The sequence below is a fragment of the Populus nigra genome, chromosome 5, assembly GCF_951802175.1.
Source record: "Populus nigra chromosome 5, ddPopNigr1.1, whole genome shotgun sequence".
In the NCBI taxonomy this organism is placed as follows: domain Eukaryota; kingdom Viridiplantae; phylum Streptophyta; class Magnoliopsida; order Malpighiales; family Salicaceae; genus Populus; species Populus nigra.
Window position 1 is genome coordinate 5,367,044 of NC_084856.1, and position 19,738 is coordinate 5,386,781.

General features: G+C 29.8%; 1 protein-coding gene across 3 annotated transcripts; it reads right to left on the bottom strand.

Moving 5' to 3' along the window:
- Positions 1 to 7,552: 7,552 nt before the first annotated feature.
- Positions 7,553 to 12,226, bottom strand: LOC133695356 (protein LAZ1 homolog 1-like). Of its 3 annotated transcripts, none has more exons than XM_062117304.1 (9): positions 12,056 to 12,226; positions 11,112 to 11,555; positions 10,913 to 10,969; positions 10,155 to 10,263; positions 9,873 to 10,057; positions 9,699 to 9,787; positions 9,160 to 9,415; positions 8,311 to 8,556; positions 7,553 to 8,156 (listed from the first exon to the last, which is right to left on the bottom strand). In XM_062117304.1, the coding sequence occupies exons 2-9, from the start codon at positions 11,325 to 11,327 to the stop codon at positions 7,860 to 7,862; spliced, it is 1,455 nt and encodes a 484-aa protein (XP_061973288.1). In that variant the 5' UTR covers positions 11,328 to 11,555; positions 12,056 to 12,226; the 3' UTR covers positions 7,553 to 7,859. The 3 variants fall into 3 exon arrangements, with proteins under 3 accessions (XP_061973288.1, XP_061973287.1, XP_061973289.1); XM_062117303.1 differs by having other exon boundaries at positions 11,961 to 12,226; XM_062117305.1 differs by lacking the exon at positions 12,056 to 12,226 and having other exon boundaries at positions 10,913 to 11,011; positions 11,112 to 11,248.
- Between the last annotated feature and the right edge of the window lie 7,512 nt (positions 12,227 to 19,738).

The following is a 19,738-nucleotide window of genomic DNA, read 5'->3' on the forward strand; positions in this document are numbered from 1 at the left end:
TCTTTAGTTATTTTTTCACTTTGTCTCTAACTTTTCAAAAAAATTGAATTTTTTTATCCTAGATCAATGAAATTTTTAAATTTGAAGGAAAAACAAATATAGCCTCATATATAATATAACACCAACAACCTAAATGATAAAGATTTTCATTTTCTTTTCTCTCTCTGGCTTGTTCTCTACCTCTCTACTGACAAAGAAATATAGATATATGAATTTGCGTTTATATCTTTTAAATTTCTGTAGATTTGATATTTTATGCATGTACAAATTTATTTTATATATGTACAATGAGAAAATCAAACTGAAACAAATTATAAAATCTGATTTTCAATCAATCCAAGTTAAACTGTTAAACTCATAATTCGAGTCATAGACTTCATTGGCTCTAGTAATTTTTTTTTTGTTTTTTTTTGAAAACATTTTTTATTTAATTATCTGATAAAAAATAGATGCTTGTAAAATTAAGCACTAACAAATTAAGGTAATGTTAAATCTACATAAAGCAACTGAAAACAAATTAGAAAATCAAATTCAAAATCAAACAAATATTGAAGAATAAAAATAAAAAAAATCAATAAAAATCCAACATTGAGGAATGAAATTCAAAGAAAAAATCAATAAAAAAATTAAAAGAAATAAAATAAATCAGACACGTAGACCTAAATGGCTTAGACGCCTAGGCCTATATAACAAAAGCCTATGCATAAAGGCATGGGAAAGGCCTATCATGTTTGGGCCTTTTTTTTTCTTCTTTTAAAATAAATATATAGCTTTTGACAAGTTGCTTGTTGTTCTAGATTTTCGTTCCCTCATGTGATCAAAAAGTTAGGCTTCCAACTTCTAGGTATAAAAAAACTTATTTTCACCTATTTTTCAAATGAAAACGCCTAAAAAACTCCTTATGAACCTCACTAAACCCATTTTTTTTTATCTTAAATTAGCATCTAATCGATTAGAAATTGAAATATCAACCTTTTATTTTTGGCAAGATAAAGAAAAAAAAGACCTAAATGAAATTCCTCCATCAAATAAAACCTATTGACATAAAGAATAACTGCTTTTGTCGTCAAAAAATTGACATTCTTTTACTTTCTCTCTCCTTCATCGTTTTTTGATGACTCTCTCTCCTCTCTCGATCTTAGGAGCTTAAATGCGAGAAAACTAAAGTTATGGACCAAATCATTTAATTTTCAAACTAAAGGGACCAAAAAAGAATTTTGACAAAATCCTAAGGTGAAATTCAGCAAAAAGATAATGACACAATTTTTTTTCTTTTTTTTAAAAACAACTCCCATTTTTTCTATTTCAATTTTGGTTCCCCTCATTTTCAATCTTTCTCGAACAATAAAATTGTTGTTACCTACTTTCGACCCTACAAAAAAATCAAGAAAAGAAAAAAAAATTCAAAATACAAAAGGATATAAATGAAAAAAAAAATACCTAGAAAATTGCCCAAGTTGGTGGTGAAACAGCAAAATATCAAATGGAAAAGTTAGAGGACCAACATGTATAAGATTGATTAAATTAACAACCCAATTTTGATTGATAAAAGGCCCATCTAATGAAAATATTTTTAGTTGGGGTAAAAAAATACAAATTTAGTTAGGTAAGGATTTAATGAGAATTTTTGAAGGCTTGATTAATTTTATTGAGGACTTAATTGCAAGAAAAAATGATATTTAAAGTCAATTTAGACTTTAATTGGAACAAATTAGATTCTAGAGGTTGATTTGCAATTTTAAAGAGTTAATTTTATCAAGTTATGGGCTTAATTACATAAATATTGATTAATAGTCAATTATGGACTTGATTAATGAAATTCAAAATCAATGACCAAATTGAAAAAGACGCGTGATTGTAGAGTCTAAAATTACCCAAATCAGGGGTCAAATTGAAGATAAATTAAAGTTTAATGGTTAATTAAGGGTCCAAGTGCACTAATTGAAAACCAAGGACCAAGATAAAAATAATAATAAACTTTAGGGTTGATAGTTGAGTTTGGCAGGGGTAAAATTGCATGTAATTAAGAGTTTGGGAGACAATTACAAGTGCAATTAAAAGCAATTGGAAGAATATGGACTAAAATGAAATCTTTTAAATTCCAAATTAAAAACCTTAATTTTTAGGGTTTAACTTAAACGACGCGTCATTCAGCCACTATTTGGCTTCTTCTTCGACAATTTTTATTGATCGAGTAGGTACTTTTAGACAAATAAATATGGCGATTCAGACTATCTATTGGGTTGTAACCACCATCATTCAATCGACAAACACCCCCTCTACAAAGATCAATTACTCATATTAAACATTTACATCTCATTTTCTTCAACGAACTCAACAACATCATTTCCCCAATCAGCCATCATTACATTTTCAGATTCTAGGCTAATCAAGTTGGCACTTTTAAATGAATAAATGTGGAAGCACGAACCTCCAAATTAAGTAAGATTGTATCCAAATGAAAGGTATGCACTTCTTTTACCAAGATCAGATGGTATTCAACGACGATGACATCTGAGTTGCTTTGACAATGCCTCAAAAGTGATCAACTCAGTCATCGATGGTTGTGATATCCATTTCACAAAACAACTAATCTTCTTTGTTTGTTCACACTTCAAGCCTTATCAGTGGGTTCTTATCAAAAGTTGATCATGTTTCTCTGAAGATCAAAATGCTAAAAACAAGCTTCTCGGACTTTAAGTTTGGAAAACCACCAAAACCTCCAAAAACCAAGTTTGTTGCAAAACCACAATTGAAATGTACTCCAAAACCCTCTCATTTTGATCATAAGGCTAAGTTTTGATCAATTTATGTTTGAAACCATCAAAAACCCTATAAATATCCCCTGGAAAATTAAAGTAGAAGGAGAGAAAGAAATGAGGAAAAAAGTAATAAATAAACTCTATAGTGTGAAGGTTTAAGGGTCTAGCACAAGGGTTTCCATAATTTTAAGAGAAAATAACAAACTTGAAAAAAAAACCAAATGGCAGCAACCATTGTTTGAGCTTGGAATGTATAAAGCATTCATTTATCCTGGTAGATGATGTCAATGAGATACATCTCTAACCTGTTTTTTCATGTTTTATGGTGTTTTTTTTTAATATTTGTTACATTATGTTTATTTTAGCTTTGGTTTTGATTAATACATTGAATGTCTTTTTTTTTCTTTGTTTGATCCTGTTTGAAGTTATTTGTTAATGTTGTTGGATATTTAGGATATGCTTGAATGTTTAGATTAAATGAAATATAGTGATTTGGAAATCTGGTAGTAGGGTTATTAATGTTTTTTCTAGTTTGTTAGTGTGTTCTAAATTCTTGGGAATGGTTTGGGTTTCAAATGTTTTAAAAAGTTAGTTTTGAACATAATTTGATGTTTTTGTAAGTTGTTTTAAGTTTACATTTTTGAAATTTAAAACGTCTTGCATGATTTTGATGTTATTTATTAGTTTTTTTATTTAAACATGTTTAGTTATAATTGTGTAACTTGTTAGAATGAAAAAAAACATGTTTTAAAAGTAAAAAATATCAGTTTTGGAGGCTTGATAATGTGCTAGGTTTCTGTGCTATTTTTGGGTACTAGGCAATGTTTTTCATGTTTTTGAAAAGAACATTATCTTAGCTCCATGATCTAGGGTTTATTTTCATCAATTACATGTTTTCAGTAGGTTTTAATCCTAGGGTTTCAGTTTTGAATTGAAACCCATATTGACTAAATTGTGGTTTTTTAGTCATAATTGAAGTGCATGATTGCTAGAGTATTGATTCTTGCATTATTTCCAACATGTTTGTGTCCCTGATTTTCTGTATCTGGTATGATTTGAAATCTACGTTATTGGGTTCATGTTGAATGTTCTTCATGTTCTTTGTTTTTCTAAGTTTTGATATGTTTTGATAAAAAAAAATTCCAGTTTTTCTTTTAAGTTTGTTTTTGTTTTGGATTCTGGTTTACATTTTGGTTTGTTTTTTGGGTCAAACTAGTGAACTTTAGTTCGGTTTATAATCGAACCAAAAGTTTCAAGTCAACCCGGTCAAGTCAAAGGCTAAGACCTTGTTTGGCTGGTAATATTTTTGCTAAATGTTTTCTTTGGCTCAAGGGTGCATTTGGCAAACACACCGTAAACCTATTTTAACAGTTTTGATTTTAGGGAAAAATAAGTTTTTTTTTTTTCCAATCATGACCTTAAAAAAAAAATTTATGTTTGTTGCATATAGCCTAATCCTTATAAAAAACAAATTGGCATTGTTTTAGAAAATATTTGTTTTTTTTATGGAATTTACAACAAATTTGTAAAATTCTTTAAGAATTTGGCCAATATTTCAATAACCTTAAGTTTTCTTCTTCTTTTTTTCTTTCTCTGAAAATTAATGGTCAACATTATGATATAAATATTGAACCTACAAGTAAATTGGTATTTAAATATCAGAAGTTGATTTAGAAATTCTCAGATTTTTTTTTTAATATTCACCAATTGTAATTTGAAGTATTTTCACCGCAATATAAAAGTTGTGGAAAATATTTTTATCTTCTAGGATAGGTGAACCATGTCAAGGCACTTAAATGGATTTATTCCTATAAAGATTTATCTCATAAGAGCCCATAATAAATTGGAAATATCATGTTTATTCATGAGAGTAAATCTTTATTCTGAGCCATAGATAGACCACCGGCTAGGAATTCATCAACATCTTTAAACTATATTTAAATCAGATAATACAACTTACCTCAAGTAAGGTGTGTTAGGTAAGTTGTGTTAGGGGTGTTACTACCTTTCCTAGCCATAATCAGTCTCTTACCTTAGAATTTATTATAAGACCAGTCCACTTGAGTTTTCTAATAACCCTAAACCAAACAATTAAGTAGCGACTCCTTGACCCTGATATCCCCCCACACCGCACGTATGCGATAAAAATCATATTATTTTTTGTGAAATCAAGAACCAACTCATTATCGGGATTCATTTTAGCCCGTGATTAATAAATAAAAACTAAATTGCATCAAATTACCAACCCTAAATCCAAAGCAACATTGATGAAGTTGAAAAGAAAAAAAAATCAATGACCAAAAAAACAACCAAACCAATAAAAAAAAACACTAGGCAAATCAATGATTTTCTTTGATAATAATATTTGGGTTCCACAATGAAAAAAGAAGAAAAGAAAATAATGATTTGGGTTTCTTGTTTTTAAAATTGGGTTTTGTTGATTTAGCACCTAGATCTGGATTAGCATAGAAACATTGGGTTTTGTTGATTTTTATACAAAGCTTCAACCAAATTTTGTTGGGCTTGGATGGCTGGATTCTAACAAAAAGAAAAGGGTGAGGATGGTGGCTAGAGTTTTTTTAAAAAAACTTTATAGCAATTTCTTAATTTTAATAACACAATAATTCTTTAGTCATTAATTAAAATATAATATCAATCATGTAAATAATTCAAAAAACTTTATTGATTTTGTTTTTGCACTCGTTAGTAAGAATGTAAAGTGTTATCAACTTACAAACTATGGAGACAAAGTGAAAAAATAACTAAAGTAGAAGAGAGTCATGGTAACTTTTCTTAATCATAATATTATAATATTTTCAAGAAATATCATCTCAAACTACATGATGCATTAGGAGTTTTTGGAGAATTAAATTGTTTCCTATGTTAATTTATTCCTATTAAGTTTAAGAAAATATTTTTTTTATGTTATTTTTATTCTTCTTATTTAGTTTAGAATTATTTTTTTCTTATTTAGTTTAGGTTTAGGACTAGGATGAATAAACATGTTTAATTTGTATTTTATTAGAATACTTTAAGAGAAAATATTTAGTAATAAAACTTTGAATTAGAGTTTTTAAGTGGTCTTATTCGATTGAATTACACGTTATTTGTGTTTATTGTCTTTCTTGTGTTGTTTTTGTTTATGTTAGTTGGCATCAGAGCTCTGCATCAATTGGTATCAAAGTCCAACAATTCTTAGTTGTTGGTTGTTGTGTATTTTTGAATAATCATAGCTGGAAGAGGTGGTCGCGGAACAAGACGTACTCATTTAGGAAAGGATGATAAGGTTCTCCCCTGGAAAAATGATGTTAAGAAATTAATGATAGAAAACACGCAATGATAAATTACATAATTAACCTGATAATTGGCAGTGATAAAATTGCAGAGGCAAGTTGAAAAGTTATCTCGTTGATTGACAAAGATTAAGAAGAAAAAATTAAAGGAGAGTGATCACGAATCCATATCTAATTTTAAAAACTCATTTCAGAAATATGATTAGAGAAGGCAACTTTTTGATCATGATAACTATCATAAAGATGTTAGTAATCCTATTTATAATGAGATCGTTGTAGATTGGTACTCTCCACTATTTTATGATGTTTATTTTGATTATGGTTATGTTGATGATGATAGCATAAATAATGACAATGGTGATATCATTAATAATGTTCTTATTCATAAATTAAAGGTTGAGTGCGAAGATAACAAGGAAGGTGCTAAAAAAATAAAATGTTTATTTAGGCTCTATTATTATCACAAAAATAGATTTATTCAAGAGTTATATAGATACAACACATATTATGTTATTAAAGCAAGTTTGAGACTTGCAATTCATTACTCTAGAAATCAGTTGAAAAGAAATAATGTTGATTGATATTTTTTATGCAAAATTTAATATGAAGGATTGAAGTTTATATTTAAAATTGTTATACACTTGAAGCATAGAAAGAAAAGAGATTAAAGAGTCTTTATTAAAAATCCACTTGATCAAGAATAATTTGAATACAAGGACAAGTTACTTTCAATCTGAGGAGACTGATGCAAATGAATTTTTAGAATAAGTTATATATTTCCTTGGTTATTTTTATTTTTATTTGGTTTTGAAAAATATTTTCTTTTATGGTATTGTTATTCTTCCGATTTAGTTTGAACCATGTGTAAATAAAAATGTTTAGTTTGTATTTCAAGAAACTATTTAGAAAAAAAAGTAGTCAGTAATAAAATTTTGAATTATTCGATAAATTTTTGTTGTACTATTTATATCTATATAAGTTGGTATTAGAAATTTATGTAAGTTCGTATCATAGCTTTGTAATACTACGCAAAGCCCAACCCTCAGGAAACTGAGTAGATGTTTTTCACATAAAGCTAGTTGGCTAGGCTAAAATCATTGATGCCTTCTCATTCTTTCTCGACAAGGAATACTGAGAAGTTTTTAAGGATTTTATGAATCAAATGTCACCAGATGGTTCTCGTAGCAAAAGATAAGATTGAAGGCATTCTATCTACCTAGAAAGATTCTTTTATTGTTAACTGTATATTTGCCGAGAATGCAAAACACTTTCTCTATTGACCGCTATAAACCAGAGGGAAACAAGAGTATAACATGCTATCAATTATCAGTGTTGGCACTAAGAAAATCTGCTCATGTGAACTTGGCTGAGCAAAAGGTCGGAGAGTAGAATCTCATTGTGTGATTCCAAACACATAACTGTTGAACTTGTGAATATCCATCACCATACGCAGTGATTTACTATTTTTATCAATATGTTTGGGTTTTCACACTGAGATTTTCAAAAATCCAAAGCTTCGCGCATTTTAGGGGCCCCGCAACGATAACTTTAACGAGTTTCTACCACTGGTAGTAGTTTCTGTAGAATGTTCTTTGTACATTTCACAGTTAGAAAATCACGAGGTTTGGCCCAGCTATTTGCCCGAGAAATAAAGCATCATCAAAATATTGCCTTATTTATGGAAAAATGGGCCGCCAGTAAATTTTTTTATTTTGACATACCAAGAACAATGATGCAGTCAAAAAAGCCCTCGTGAACTCAGAATGCCATTTGAATTTTACTCTGTGATGTATAGCTTTTAATACTATCTCCCTGCTCTCGTTCTAAATGCGGAGCCTTTGGGTTGATGCGGCGGTCTCTTTCCATTAGACAAACCACTATCACTGACACTCCCTTCAAGAAGGCTGTCGTGTGCTTCAGAAAATTCCCTCGTCCATGTATTCAGGGGAACAAGATAATTGTCATCCTTAGAGCTCCTCCTTCGTTCCTCGTGGCGTTTCACATTTTCAGAAATCTCATGGAAGGTTTTATTAATCTTTGCAATTCCCCTTTCAACCGGTTCCACAACATGAGAAACTGTATACTTCATGTCGTCAACAATCTGAAAGAAAAGATGTAAAGAGTCAGCAACATAGGAAGATAGAATGAAAGTACAGCAAGGAATTCAGTGGCGGTGACAAGAAAAGGCGTTAAAGATAGCGCTGTATAACAAAAGAAATGATTCAAATCATTACAGAAAAAGCAAATTATCTCACAATTTCACCGCTACCAAGGACCACATCACGAACACTCTGGGGGAAATTCAACCGCTTTTCCGTCTCATCATGCCGACCTGGACGTACCCTAGTTGACCTCTCACAATCCTGAACCTCTTTTGAATCTGGAGGTGTTCCTAAAGAGGCATAGTCGGTCATAACAGCCACATTACGAACACATCTCTCTCCTCGCTTGTAAGGTACAGCAGGGAAGACATAAAGATGCACAATAGCTGCAATACCCATCTGTATCACAAATTTGATATCAGAAAACAAGAACCATCCCCTTGAACTTGAAGAAACTGAGGGGAACAATTACTATGATATTTCAACCGGAAATATTATAGGATGTGAAGACAGCATTGTGTTAAGAATAATTAATACATCACTACTTTGTCCTCCCACATAAAGGTTGTTAGGGTACTCAGCGTCATATAGTGTAACACCAGACTCTGATGAGGTACTTCATTCATTCAGATCCACATATAAGCAAAGAATAGCTTTCATCAATGAATTAGGATTTCTCATTCCACCTACAGAATTACTCGCATAGAGAGAGTGCCCCTAAAACACACTTATCACTTGTAGTTGTGGAGCCGTGTCATATTGATCAGCATAACAAACTTATCAATCCTTGCATGCAGTTTAACATGGTTCTACGGTAGGGGACACCACAATGAATTCAAAAGGACTGGTACTAAATTAATATCTACTTTAATGTCACTTCCTAATCAAGTTCATGCTTGTTGATTTCACTAATAAACCAAATTAGCTATATAAGTGAATGCATCCACACAAATAAATGAGTTATCTATCTGTTATCGATAAATGGTAATAAATCAATCACACCTCTATGCAGATAATGTAGTCTTGTATTCGTGTTTTTAGCTCCTGGGCTAAAGTCCCTTTAAAGGCTCCCATGGAGTTTAGAAATGCGACCACAACACCTTGCCACCATGTGAGGAAAACAATTGACTTGAATGTCAGAAACTTGGCCAGTGGTTTGATTGGGGCCAACTTGTCCTTAATCACAGAATAGAACTGTACAAGGCAATATAGGGCCCAGGTCTGACTGAAATTAAGAATAACTGCCAAGTATGGATACCTGCAAAAAAAAAAAAAAAAACCATTCTCACTCGGATCACAAGTAGATCAAGAAAATGAACTGTGTTAGTTTTTCTAATAAATATCATGTTACATATAAGTAGCTAGACACAATGAACAGAAAATTACCAAGTAAACATGATTTTATTAGTATTGAAAGAACTGTTTATGTCCGCTCCATGTAGGTACATGGCATTTGTGGTTAGATAAAAGATAAAACAAAAAATTATTAATGCAAGCTTGAAGATGCTAAAAATGCTGGTGCATTGAATAAAATCTCTTACCCATATCTCCATTCAAATTTCCCTTCTCCATAAACCCCGAAAGCTTGAAGAATCATTGCTAAAAGTGCACAGATCAACTTCAGTATCATCTGCACAGTAAATGTTTCAGTGAGTGCCTCAAGGTTGCAATAGTCATACTAAGGGAAAGTTTTCAGTATAAAAGCAAGTACATACATATTGAACAATGCCAATCTTCACAGCATGATAGAAATCAGCACCAAGATTCCAGTCCCTCAGAAAGCAATTTAAAGGAAAAGGATGCTCTACAACTCCATAAGCATATGACTCCTCCAAAAGAGGAGAGCTGGAGGTGATTAAGGTCTGACTTTCCATGAATTGAATCGTATTCTCTTCCCCACCTTAAAGCAGCAAAATCTTATCAAAATAAAGGGAATGCAAATATATATAGGCTATCAAGGATATTGAGGAATATGGTAAAATCCCAAATTGCAATACCTAAGCAGGCTATCAGATATCTCTCAAAGCAATACAAGGCAAAAGCTTCATAACAGTCCCGGATTGCTTCACAGTTGAATGCAGCACTGGAATCCAACAAAGATAAGAACTGCCCAAGAAAACATTATAGGTAAAACGTTCATGGATTGTCCACACCTAAAACAAAAATTAACAACTTTTCACAACATGGGTGCTTCATTTTTTAGTAACTGCTATCAAACAGATGACAAGTCAAGGTGCTAATCTTTTGCAGCAAACCAGTGCTAGTCAACTCAAGCTCATAGGATTTGACCTTTCAAAATGGAAAAAATGGTAAGTACAACTCAAAGAGATCAAGTAAAGCAGCATTAAGCAGCCCCAATGTCTAATTAGAATGAAATAATGATGTTACTAGTTTATGCTAAAATGGTGTGTCTGCCCTTTTAGGGAATGTCTAAGTGGTGTATAGTATCCTTCCCAGGATGATAAGGTACATCGACTCTATGGGTTAAATTTCGGATAGAGTGCAGACAAAGCAGAGTTTAGCATACTTAACTTGTCCAATAGATTTTAGGATATGCTAGAAAAGTAGGCTAACACTTCCTAAACTTTTGTCCAGTTATCTCCTCGATACTACAAGGATTAACAGCAGAGGAGCAACTTCCAAATTATAAGTTTTTCAATAAATAAATAGTCAGTGCAAATACATTACATTCAAGCATTCAAGTTACCATCTGTAAATTGAAGAAGAAGACAATCATAGGTTGCTTCTTTCATACCGATTCTAGAGAATAAACGGGAACCATGAGGATGAGTCCAATGAGAAACTTTTGCTCCTGAAATTAAATAATCAAACTCTTACTATCAATTTTACTGGCCTGGACAAATTAACAAGGGAACAATCAACTGTCAAGAGCATGATGAAAGCACAAAGTTAATAATAACAACAACAACTTGTGAAAAAATATGAGAACAAACCTCTGGCTGATTATATGCAGCTAAGTGCTCAAAAATAAGGTACATTGAGAAGACAAGAGCAAGAAGCACAAATATGCCCGCACTGAAGATAGGCCAGCTGACATTTACAACAGACTCAGCTCCCAGATATAATGCCCAAACTTTCCCTGATTGGCTTGTGGACTTGACCAGCTCGAAAAGAAAAAACAAACAGCAAAAAGTCCATCGCCATTCCATGGAGCAGGACCATATAACATGCTATTTAACAAGTCCGTGTATGATTGAAGGCTTTATGACATCTAAGCACCCGCAGCTAAATGCTCTCTAACCATCAACTGTAATACATCTACCACTTTGCAGACATTTTAGTACTAGAAGGACAAAAACCCACACTTGTTTATCACAACGCCTTGCGACTGTTGATCGCAACCCGAACAGCATATACCATCGTATCAGAAAGAAGCCCTGCGACCACGACAAGCCACAAAAATCACCAAGAATTATCACACCAATTATCAGTCAAATAGTTAAGACTCGATTTAAATGCACCAGAGACCCCATTATCTATATTCAAGAGGTTCTCGTGAGATTTATCAAGTGCTATGAATTGAGTTCATTGAATTATCTTCTTAATTAGCCTATAAAACCATTATGTTATACTAATTACTTTTGATTAAAAAAACTCAAATATAAAGAAAAGGGAAAAGAAAAACATAATGTGCAAGAAAACTAAACAGGAACTAGGTTTCTAATTGGATTATTCTTGAATCACACAAAACAAATTGAAGCCTCAATATCATAACAGAATCGAGAAAACCGAAACCCTAGAATACACAGATTAATAATAATAATAAAAAAAAAAAAACCTACGTTGGCAGACACAAAAATCAAGAACGAAATCCCAAGTTCCGTCAGATAAGAGAGAAAGTTCAGTTAGCGTGTGATTAAGAATTAGGGTTCCAAACCTAATAGTGGAGATTTTCCCGGGAAAATATGGGAAAATGGATAGAATTTTCGTGAGAAAATTATTTTTTTCTTTCTATGGGATTTTGTGTTGTTGTGTCAATGAGTAAACTGATTTTTCCCTAGGCGGTTAGGAACTTCTGTTTCCTTCTCGGATTCAAAGAGTCTACTGTTACCGTATCGTACACGTTTTCATATCACAGGCAAGATCTGAACCGTTATTTTAAGATTAGATTTGGATCTCCTCATCAACGGTTTTAGATTAGGTTTTGTCTTTTACGCCGCTGTTTCTCGGGAAATAATTTTTTTGTTAAAAGTGATTTCAACTAATATATATATTTATGAAAAGTTAATTAATTTCTTATATATTTACTAATGTCATTTGGAAAATAATTTTAGTTATTTTTTTATATAATAAAAAATAAATTGAAAAATCAATTATTAATTTTTCATTTTTTTTAAGTTATCCTGCATATATAAAATATTAAATGTAACTATTTCACTACTTACCAAAATAATAAAATATAAAAAGTGTAATAATAATAAAAAAATTATTATATCATATATTATGTTGCATATATGTGATGTCGCCATGATGATTCTCTTGGAGTGGGATCTTTGTGGTGATAAGTGAAAAGTATAATAAATTCTTATTTTTTATTAGTAAAAAAAAAATCATTACCTAATATTTGATCACTAAAAATTTTAATTGGTATCAAAGTCTAGATAATAGATTGGTGGACTGATTATGTATAAGGAAGATATATCACCCTAGTACAGTTACCTAAAATTGTATTGTTTATTTGTCTGATATAAACTAAAGTATGTTGTGTTTTCTAACCGTTGGTCTGTCTAATGTTTTAAAAAAGTCCTTTTCGGTAAGAAAATCCTTATCTTATCAACTTAAAACCTAATTGTTCTAATGTCAAAATATATTTTTTCATTTTTCTTTTCATATCAGGAATCGTTTTATATATAAGTTTGTAATCCTTGATATTCAAACAAATAAAATAATTTTTTTGTATTTTTTAAAATGTAGACCAAGTTCTCATAGATTTCATAAAGTAGTTATTAAATCCAAAAATACATGCAAAGATAAAACTATTTTTCTTGAGGTTTTGTATTTAAAGATGTTAAATCATGCATTGTATTTTTTTATTATTATTTATGCAATTTGTTTTTTAGAGACTTGACTATATGTAATTTAAAATAAAATTGTATTTTTAAAAGAAAGATTTTTTGTTATTTTTTTGTGAAAGAAAATTGATTTACTTAATATCGAAAAAGCGTCTTGCATATAGGTTACAATTCTAAATATTAAATAAGAGTGGATAAAAATTGTGGGGAATGCAAATTAACGACAAGATGATTTTCCAAAAAAAATTGAAAAATTATTTAATTTAGACTAAGGCCATGTTTGGCAACAACAAAAAATTTTAAAATCAAACTATTTTATTCGGGATATTATCTCAAGACAAATTATTGTGACCAAACAAAACCAAAAATCCACTCAAATCTTGTTAATTTCACGAAATTCGTTTAAATCTCATACTAATTTAAATAAAATAATATCAACCTAAACATGATTCATGCATCAACATTTAATGTCCAAAAAAAATCACAACTTATAAAAAAACTCATAATTAAACACAAATAATATAGTTATTTCAAAACCCAAACACACATAAAACCAAATTAATAATGTCCAAACAGTCCAAATTTTATACAAAATAATAAGCATTTGGTCTTAAAATTTCACAATTTTAGCAATTTGTCAACAAAATGATTTAAGGTTATCTATTGACTATCCAAAGATGTGGAATTAATTGGAGAGACAATTGTAACCAAAGAAACAGTGTTGGAAGATTTTAGAAAGTAGAGGAACAATGGTGGCACGTGTATCCACGTGCCCCCACCACTGGTGGCGCGTGAGTTCACGAGCTATCACTGGTGAAGATAAAAAAATGGGTGGATCTGAACCGACTTTTACTCTTCTTCTTCCTCGTGTCGACGATGTCACCAATAAAGACCTGAAAATCAGAAGATACACACAACAAGTTTCAATTTCCTTCTTCTTTCTCATTGGAAGATCTTTTTTTCTAGCTCTTTTCTCGCCTTATTAGTGGTGTTCACTACAATCAATGGCTAGTATAGAGTTATGTTGGCTAACAGTTGAGGTTGAAAGGGGCAGTGGTCAATGGTCCAGAACTGTGGTGGAGGCTGTATAGTTGATGGATGGCATTGGTAGGAAGGGCTGGCTTAGACCAAAAATAAGAAAGAGTTTGCCGCTGCTGAGTCGTCTAGAGCTACAGTCGTTAGGAGATGGGTGTTGTTCATCTTGAAGAGCAACATTGTTTAGAGAAGGCAGTGGGGGAGGCTTTGTTTTTAGTGTTTAGAGAATACTGAAAATAATTTGTTTTTAAGGTATTCTAATTTTATAATATAATTTATATGATTTAAAATGTATAATTATTATATAATATAACATGTTTTGTATTCAAATGTATTTTATAGCAATATTATCTGAATTTAAGTATTATATACATTAAAATATTAAATTAATACATTTTTATATTGTATATTAACATATTCTAATATATCATTTCCTATATAAATATATTAATAATCTATTATTTCTAATGATATTATATTTTAAAGTATTTTATTAATATATTATTGATTATATATATAAGAATATTGAAGTATTGTACTCCTTTAGTTTTTGAATCCTTCATAAAAAGTGTTTTCCAATATTTTTAATTAAAAAACATTTTTCTCCATCTAATGCTTATGTTTTTCTTTGACTAGAAAGTGAATTTTTTTTAACTAGTTTTTTATAATGTAGCCAAACATAAGAAAGCTAAGAAAATGCTTTTCAGGAAAACTTTTTTCAACAAACAAACAAGGCCTTAGATAACACTAGATCATTAGCCAACATCACACTACAAGTCAAATTAATTTTTTTGACTTAAAAAAAAATATAAACATGCCTTTTGGTGTAAAGAAATTTAAACCTTGGGGAGATTGACTCGATTGACTTAATGGGTTCAAAAACAACCCAAACTACCAATAAAAATATAATTTGACTTAAAAAAAATCAAGATGATATTTTTGTTAATATTGAGATGATAACATATTGGATTGACCTAGGTCAATCCAAATTAACTTACCAAATTCATAACCCGAGTCAAGAGACTGTAATAACCTCATAAAAAACAAATTATAAGTTTAATTCAAAATCAACACAATGTTTAAAGATGAAATTGAAAAAAAAATCAATTAAAATAAGGAAAAAAAACAACTTAAGCCGAAGTTAATCTGTCAAACTCATGATGATTTAGGTTATGAGATTGGGATAACCCTATAAGAAAAAAATCAAAATAAATTATGAAACCTAATTCTTAGTCAACCCAATATTGAAGAGTGAAATTGAAAAAATAATTTAATTAAAAAATGACATGAATCAACTCAAGTTAATTTGTCAAATCTACGATTGAGTCATGATATCAGGATAATCTCACAGAATAAAAAACTAAAACAAATTATGAATCTCAATTCTTAATCAACCTAATGTTGAAACATGAATTTGAAAAACAAAAGTCAATAAAAAAAAGACGTAAAAAAACAACTCAGGTTTATCTAACAAACATGTGACTAAGGTTATGAGACTAGAATAACTCTATATAATTATTTATTTAAATAAAATTTAATTAAAAAAAGGGAAAAAAAACATGATGGTCGAAGTTGAGCCAACCAACACTTTCTCTCTCATCTCCTGCTTTTCGATGATCCCCTCTCTTTTCTTTAACCCAACAATTAAAATGCAAAGAAAATGAAATCATGTACCAAAATAATAATAATAATAATAAAATCTTATTAAGCTAGGATTAGAAATGAAAGGAATTGAAAAAAAAAAGAGACTTAGGGACTAGAAAATCTAAAAACACGCCTCTGCTACAATATTAAAAAAAAATCTGGGAATTTGTTTCAGCATCAATCTAGTCCTTTGAGTTTTAGTTATGTTTAATCAAGACAATTGAATACAATTTAACCAAATCAAGCATGAACTTATTTCCATAACATTTTTTCAACATTGCGAGAAATTATTTTAAAGACAATCAAAATAAACCATCAATCCCAATCCTAAAAAAAAAAATTTCAAAGGATCATATTAAGAAAAAAAAATTGATAACAGAAAAAAGAAGAAGGAAAACAACACTTTAATCTATACTGTTTTTATATATGATAGAGCAATTTTTCCCACACCTTTTTAGGTTTTTGTATATGGTGATGATGTACGAGTGTGATAAAGTTATTTGTAATGGATTTTTGGTTTTAGTGTGTGTTATCAAAATGATATTTTTTTTAGATTTGTTTTTTATTTTTTGACATCAACACATCAAAACCATTAAAAAATAACTAAAAATTTATTAATTTGATGCTTTTTTGGTGAAAATCATTTTAAAAAACAAGTTGAATAACATTACCAAACAGAGCCTTAATATGGGAATATTTTGTTTTTCCACGTAATAAATATGGTTAGAAATCGAATGTCCTCGTCAACTAATGGATTGGTAGGTTTCTGTTGTTAAGATCTATTAACAATGACAAAACTAGGTGGTTTTACCAAGTTTAGAGATTAGGCCTAAATGGTCCATTGATCCAAACAAGAAACATGATATATTATTATTATTATTATTAACATTAACATTAACATTAACAAATAAACTAAAATGTATCAAAATTTCAATATGCAGTTATAATTCATCCAATTTTATTTTATTATTCATAACATAATTTATCAGGGTTTCATTTATTGTTCATCCACTTTTACTTCAATATTCATAGCAATGTTTATTGGCCAAGTTTTCTTCTTGATCCCTCAAGTTCTTAGTTATTTCCACTTCGAACTTTAAACTTTATTTTTTTTTTCATTTAGCCCTTATAAATTATGTTGTCATGGTTTTATGTTTTAAGATTTGTTTAAATTTGCATTCTCTTGCTTGTGCGAGATGTCAGAGAATATATATTTGATGTTAAATGAGAGATCAATTTCTAAAAATAGATTATTAGTTAATTACTAAAAAAAATTGAAAGAGCAAGGATCAAAATTAACATAAAATTAACTCATGTCAATCTAATATGTTGTTGTCTCAATAATAAAAAAACAAATGTCATCTTGAAGTTTTTTTAAAATCCAAATCACACTTTTTACATATTGTTCGAGTTTTTTTTAGACTTTTAAAGTTGAATGGGTCATATCGAATCAACTTCTACGTAGGTTAATTTTAAACTCGATCTAGATATGGAATCCGAACAGGAGGTTTTAAAATTGACCTACTAAGTCAAGTATAATAATAATGTCAAATAATTCCTTGAGGCCTAAACATTTTTTTCATGTTTTTTTTAATTCAACTCACAGCTTAACGCAGACTAATAAACTAATATCCTCTGAATTATATATAGAATGTCATAGTATAATGGCCAAAGTAAATGAATTTTGTGTTAAGTGACCAAAAATTCCCTGATAAATTGAAAGATACATGTTCTTAAAGAACAATGATAAGACTAGTCATATTATAAAGAAGGGAACAATAAGTATCTCTACAATAACAAAGACATGAAATGGTTATAGATGTGGATGTGGATAGGGTGTAGATATGTATATATGTTAAGGTGTATATCCAATACATGAGAATGAACAGAATCAAAACTGATTACACTTACCAAAAAGGTTTATGTATCACATATCAAATATAAAATAAAAGAAGGGTAGCTAAACTGCGACACAAACAGAACAAATATATAAAGGAGTTTGTTATATGTTAAAACCCTTAAAGACTAAAAACACCAAAAGCATAAAAAAGACTCTCAAAATATTTAATTTTATCTATTCATGTCTTCACTTGCCAAAAGACTAGTACAACTCCTTATATAGAAAAAAATAAAAAACTCTAATAATACTTAATAGGAAAAAGTAAACTATGAAAAATATTCCCTTCAAATTAAAATAAAACACTAGAAAAACATTATAATAAGAATAGAAAAATAAAAAAATAGGAAAGCATTTATTTTCTTGAACAAGCTCTTGCATCAGTCCTCCTCGAGTTAGAAGGAACTTGTCCTCGAGTTCAATCTTAAGTTAAATAATTATCCTCCATTAAGAAAATCCTCTTTATGCTTAGGTCACCCCATCGTGGATCCTTAACACCTTTGTAAGAGTCGCCTCATTATAGGTCTCTAACACAACACTTTTATATGAGTTGCCCCATCGTAAATCCTTAACACAACATCTTTATGTAGACCACCTCATCGTAGGTCCTACTACTAGAATTTCAAATGACAACAACTAGCACAAATGAAAACAACACTCTAATTTTTGGATTTTTTTTCTCAATAGGGGACCTCCTTATCTTTTCTTACATAAGCACGTTCTATTTTGCAACATCTTCCGTCCATGGTTGTTTGCATCACACAATAAAACAAAATAACCACTAAGGATCGTTAGAACCTGATACCAATTGACGCAGACATAAGTTAATGATAAAAGAGTTTGTTATATGCCAAAACTCTCAAAGATAAAAAATGCTATAAGTATAAGGAGACTCTCAAAATATTTAATTTTATTTATTCGTGTCTCCATTTGCCAAAAGGTTTTTACAACCCTTTATATTTTTTTAAAAACCTTAATAATACTAAATAGAAAAAAATAAGCTAGAAAAAACAATATTTTGTTCAAATAAAAAAAACTAAAAAGACATCATAATAAAGAATAGAAAAATATTTATTTTCCTAAATAAATTCATTTATCAAAACAGTTTGGTCAAAATCATGACATTCAATTCAAAGAAGAATATGTTTTGGTATTATAATAGCTTTTATTTTTCTAAGATTTTGATATATTAATATAAATAATAAAAAAATATTATTTTAATATATTTTCAATCAATATCAAACAAAGACAAATTTGCAACTTGAAAAAAGGAAGTTGAAAAAAAACTTCAGATGACATTAAAGAGAGTGGTAATGAAAAATCTATATTTCTTTTTGAAAAATAAAATACTGCTAATCTTAAATATAATATACACTTCTTTTTTTATTTTCCTCTCTGTATAAATGTATGTGTATATATTTTACTCTTCATTAATTATCCATCATGACACCAGCCGTCCCCATCTCTACTCCCATGGAAAAACTTTCTTTTCAGCTCCAGCTAGTTCATGGGAGTGCACAGTCCATTCGAGAACGAACCGAATAGCAGAAGACCAAAATCTATTCGATACCTCGGCAATCCACACAGACACGCACACTTCGTAACGTTTGGGAACGTTAACTCGTGTTTTTAAAAGATTTTAATTTTTTTTATTATTAAAATTTAATATGATTTATATATTTTAGATCGTTTTAATATGTTAATATCAAAAATAATTTTTAAAAAATAAAAAAAATTATTAATATATATTTTAACATAAAAATTATTTAAAAAACACTTCCAACCACACCAACAAACAAGCTATTTCCTCACACATGACCATTTTGTTTGGGATATGCTTGCATGTTTGATGTTGAATGATAAAAAGAGACAACGGGAGACTTTCTTTTCACAGTGACGTCACCATTACTTGAATCACTTAAATGAAATAATAACCCAAGTTAAGAATCTACAATATCCATAGAAGCTTGTA

Excerpts from the sequence above, each read along its gene's own strand:
- LOC133695356 (XM_062117304.1), bottom strand. The coding sequence starts at position 11,327 with ATGGAATGGCGATGGACTTTTTGCTGTTTGTTTTTTCTTTTCGAGCTG. Across the intron at positions 10,264-10,912 it reads CCGTTTATTCTCTAGAATCG|TTCTTATCTTTGTTGGATTC; the intron begins GTATGAAAGAAG and ends TTTCTTGGGCAG. Across the intron at positions 9,416-9,698 it reads AAATTTGAATGGAGATATGG|GTATCCATACTTGGCAGTTA; the intron begins GTAAGAGATTTT and ends TTTTTTTTGCAG.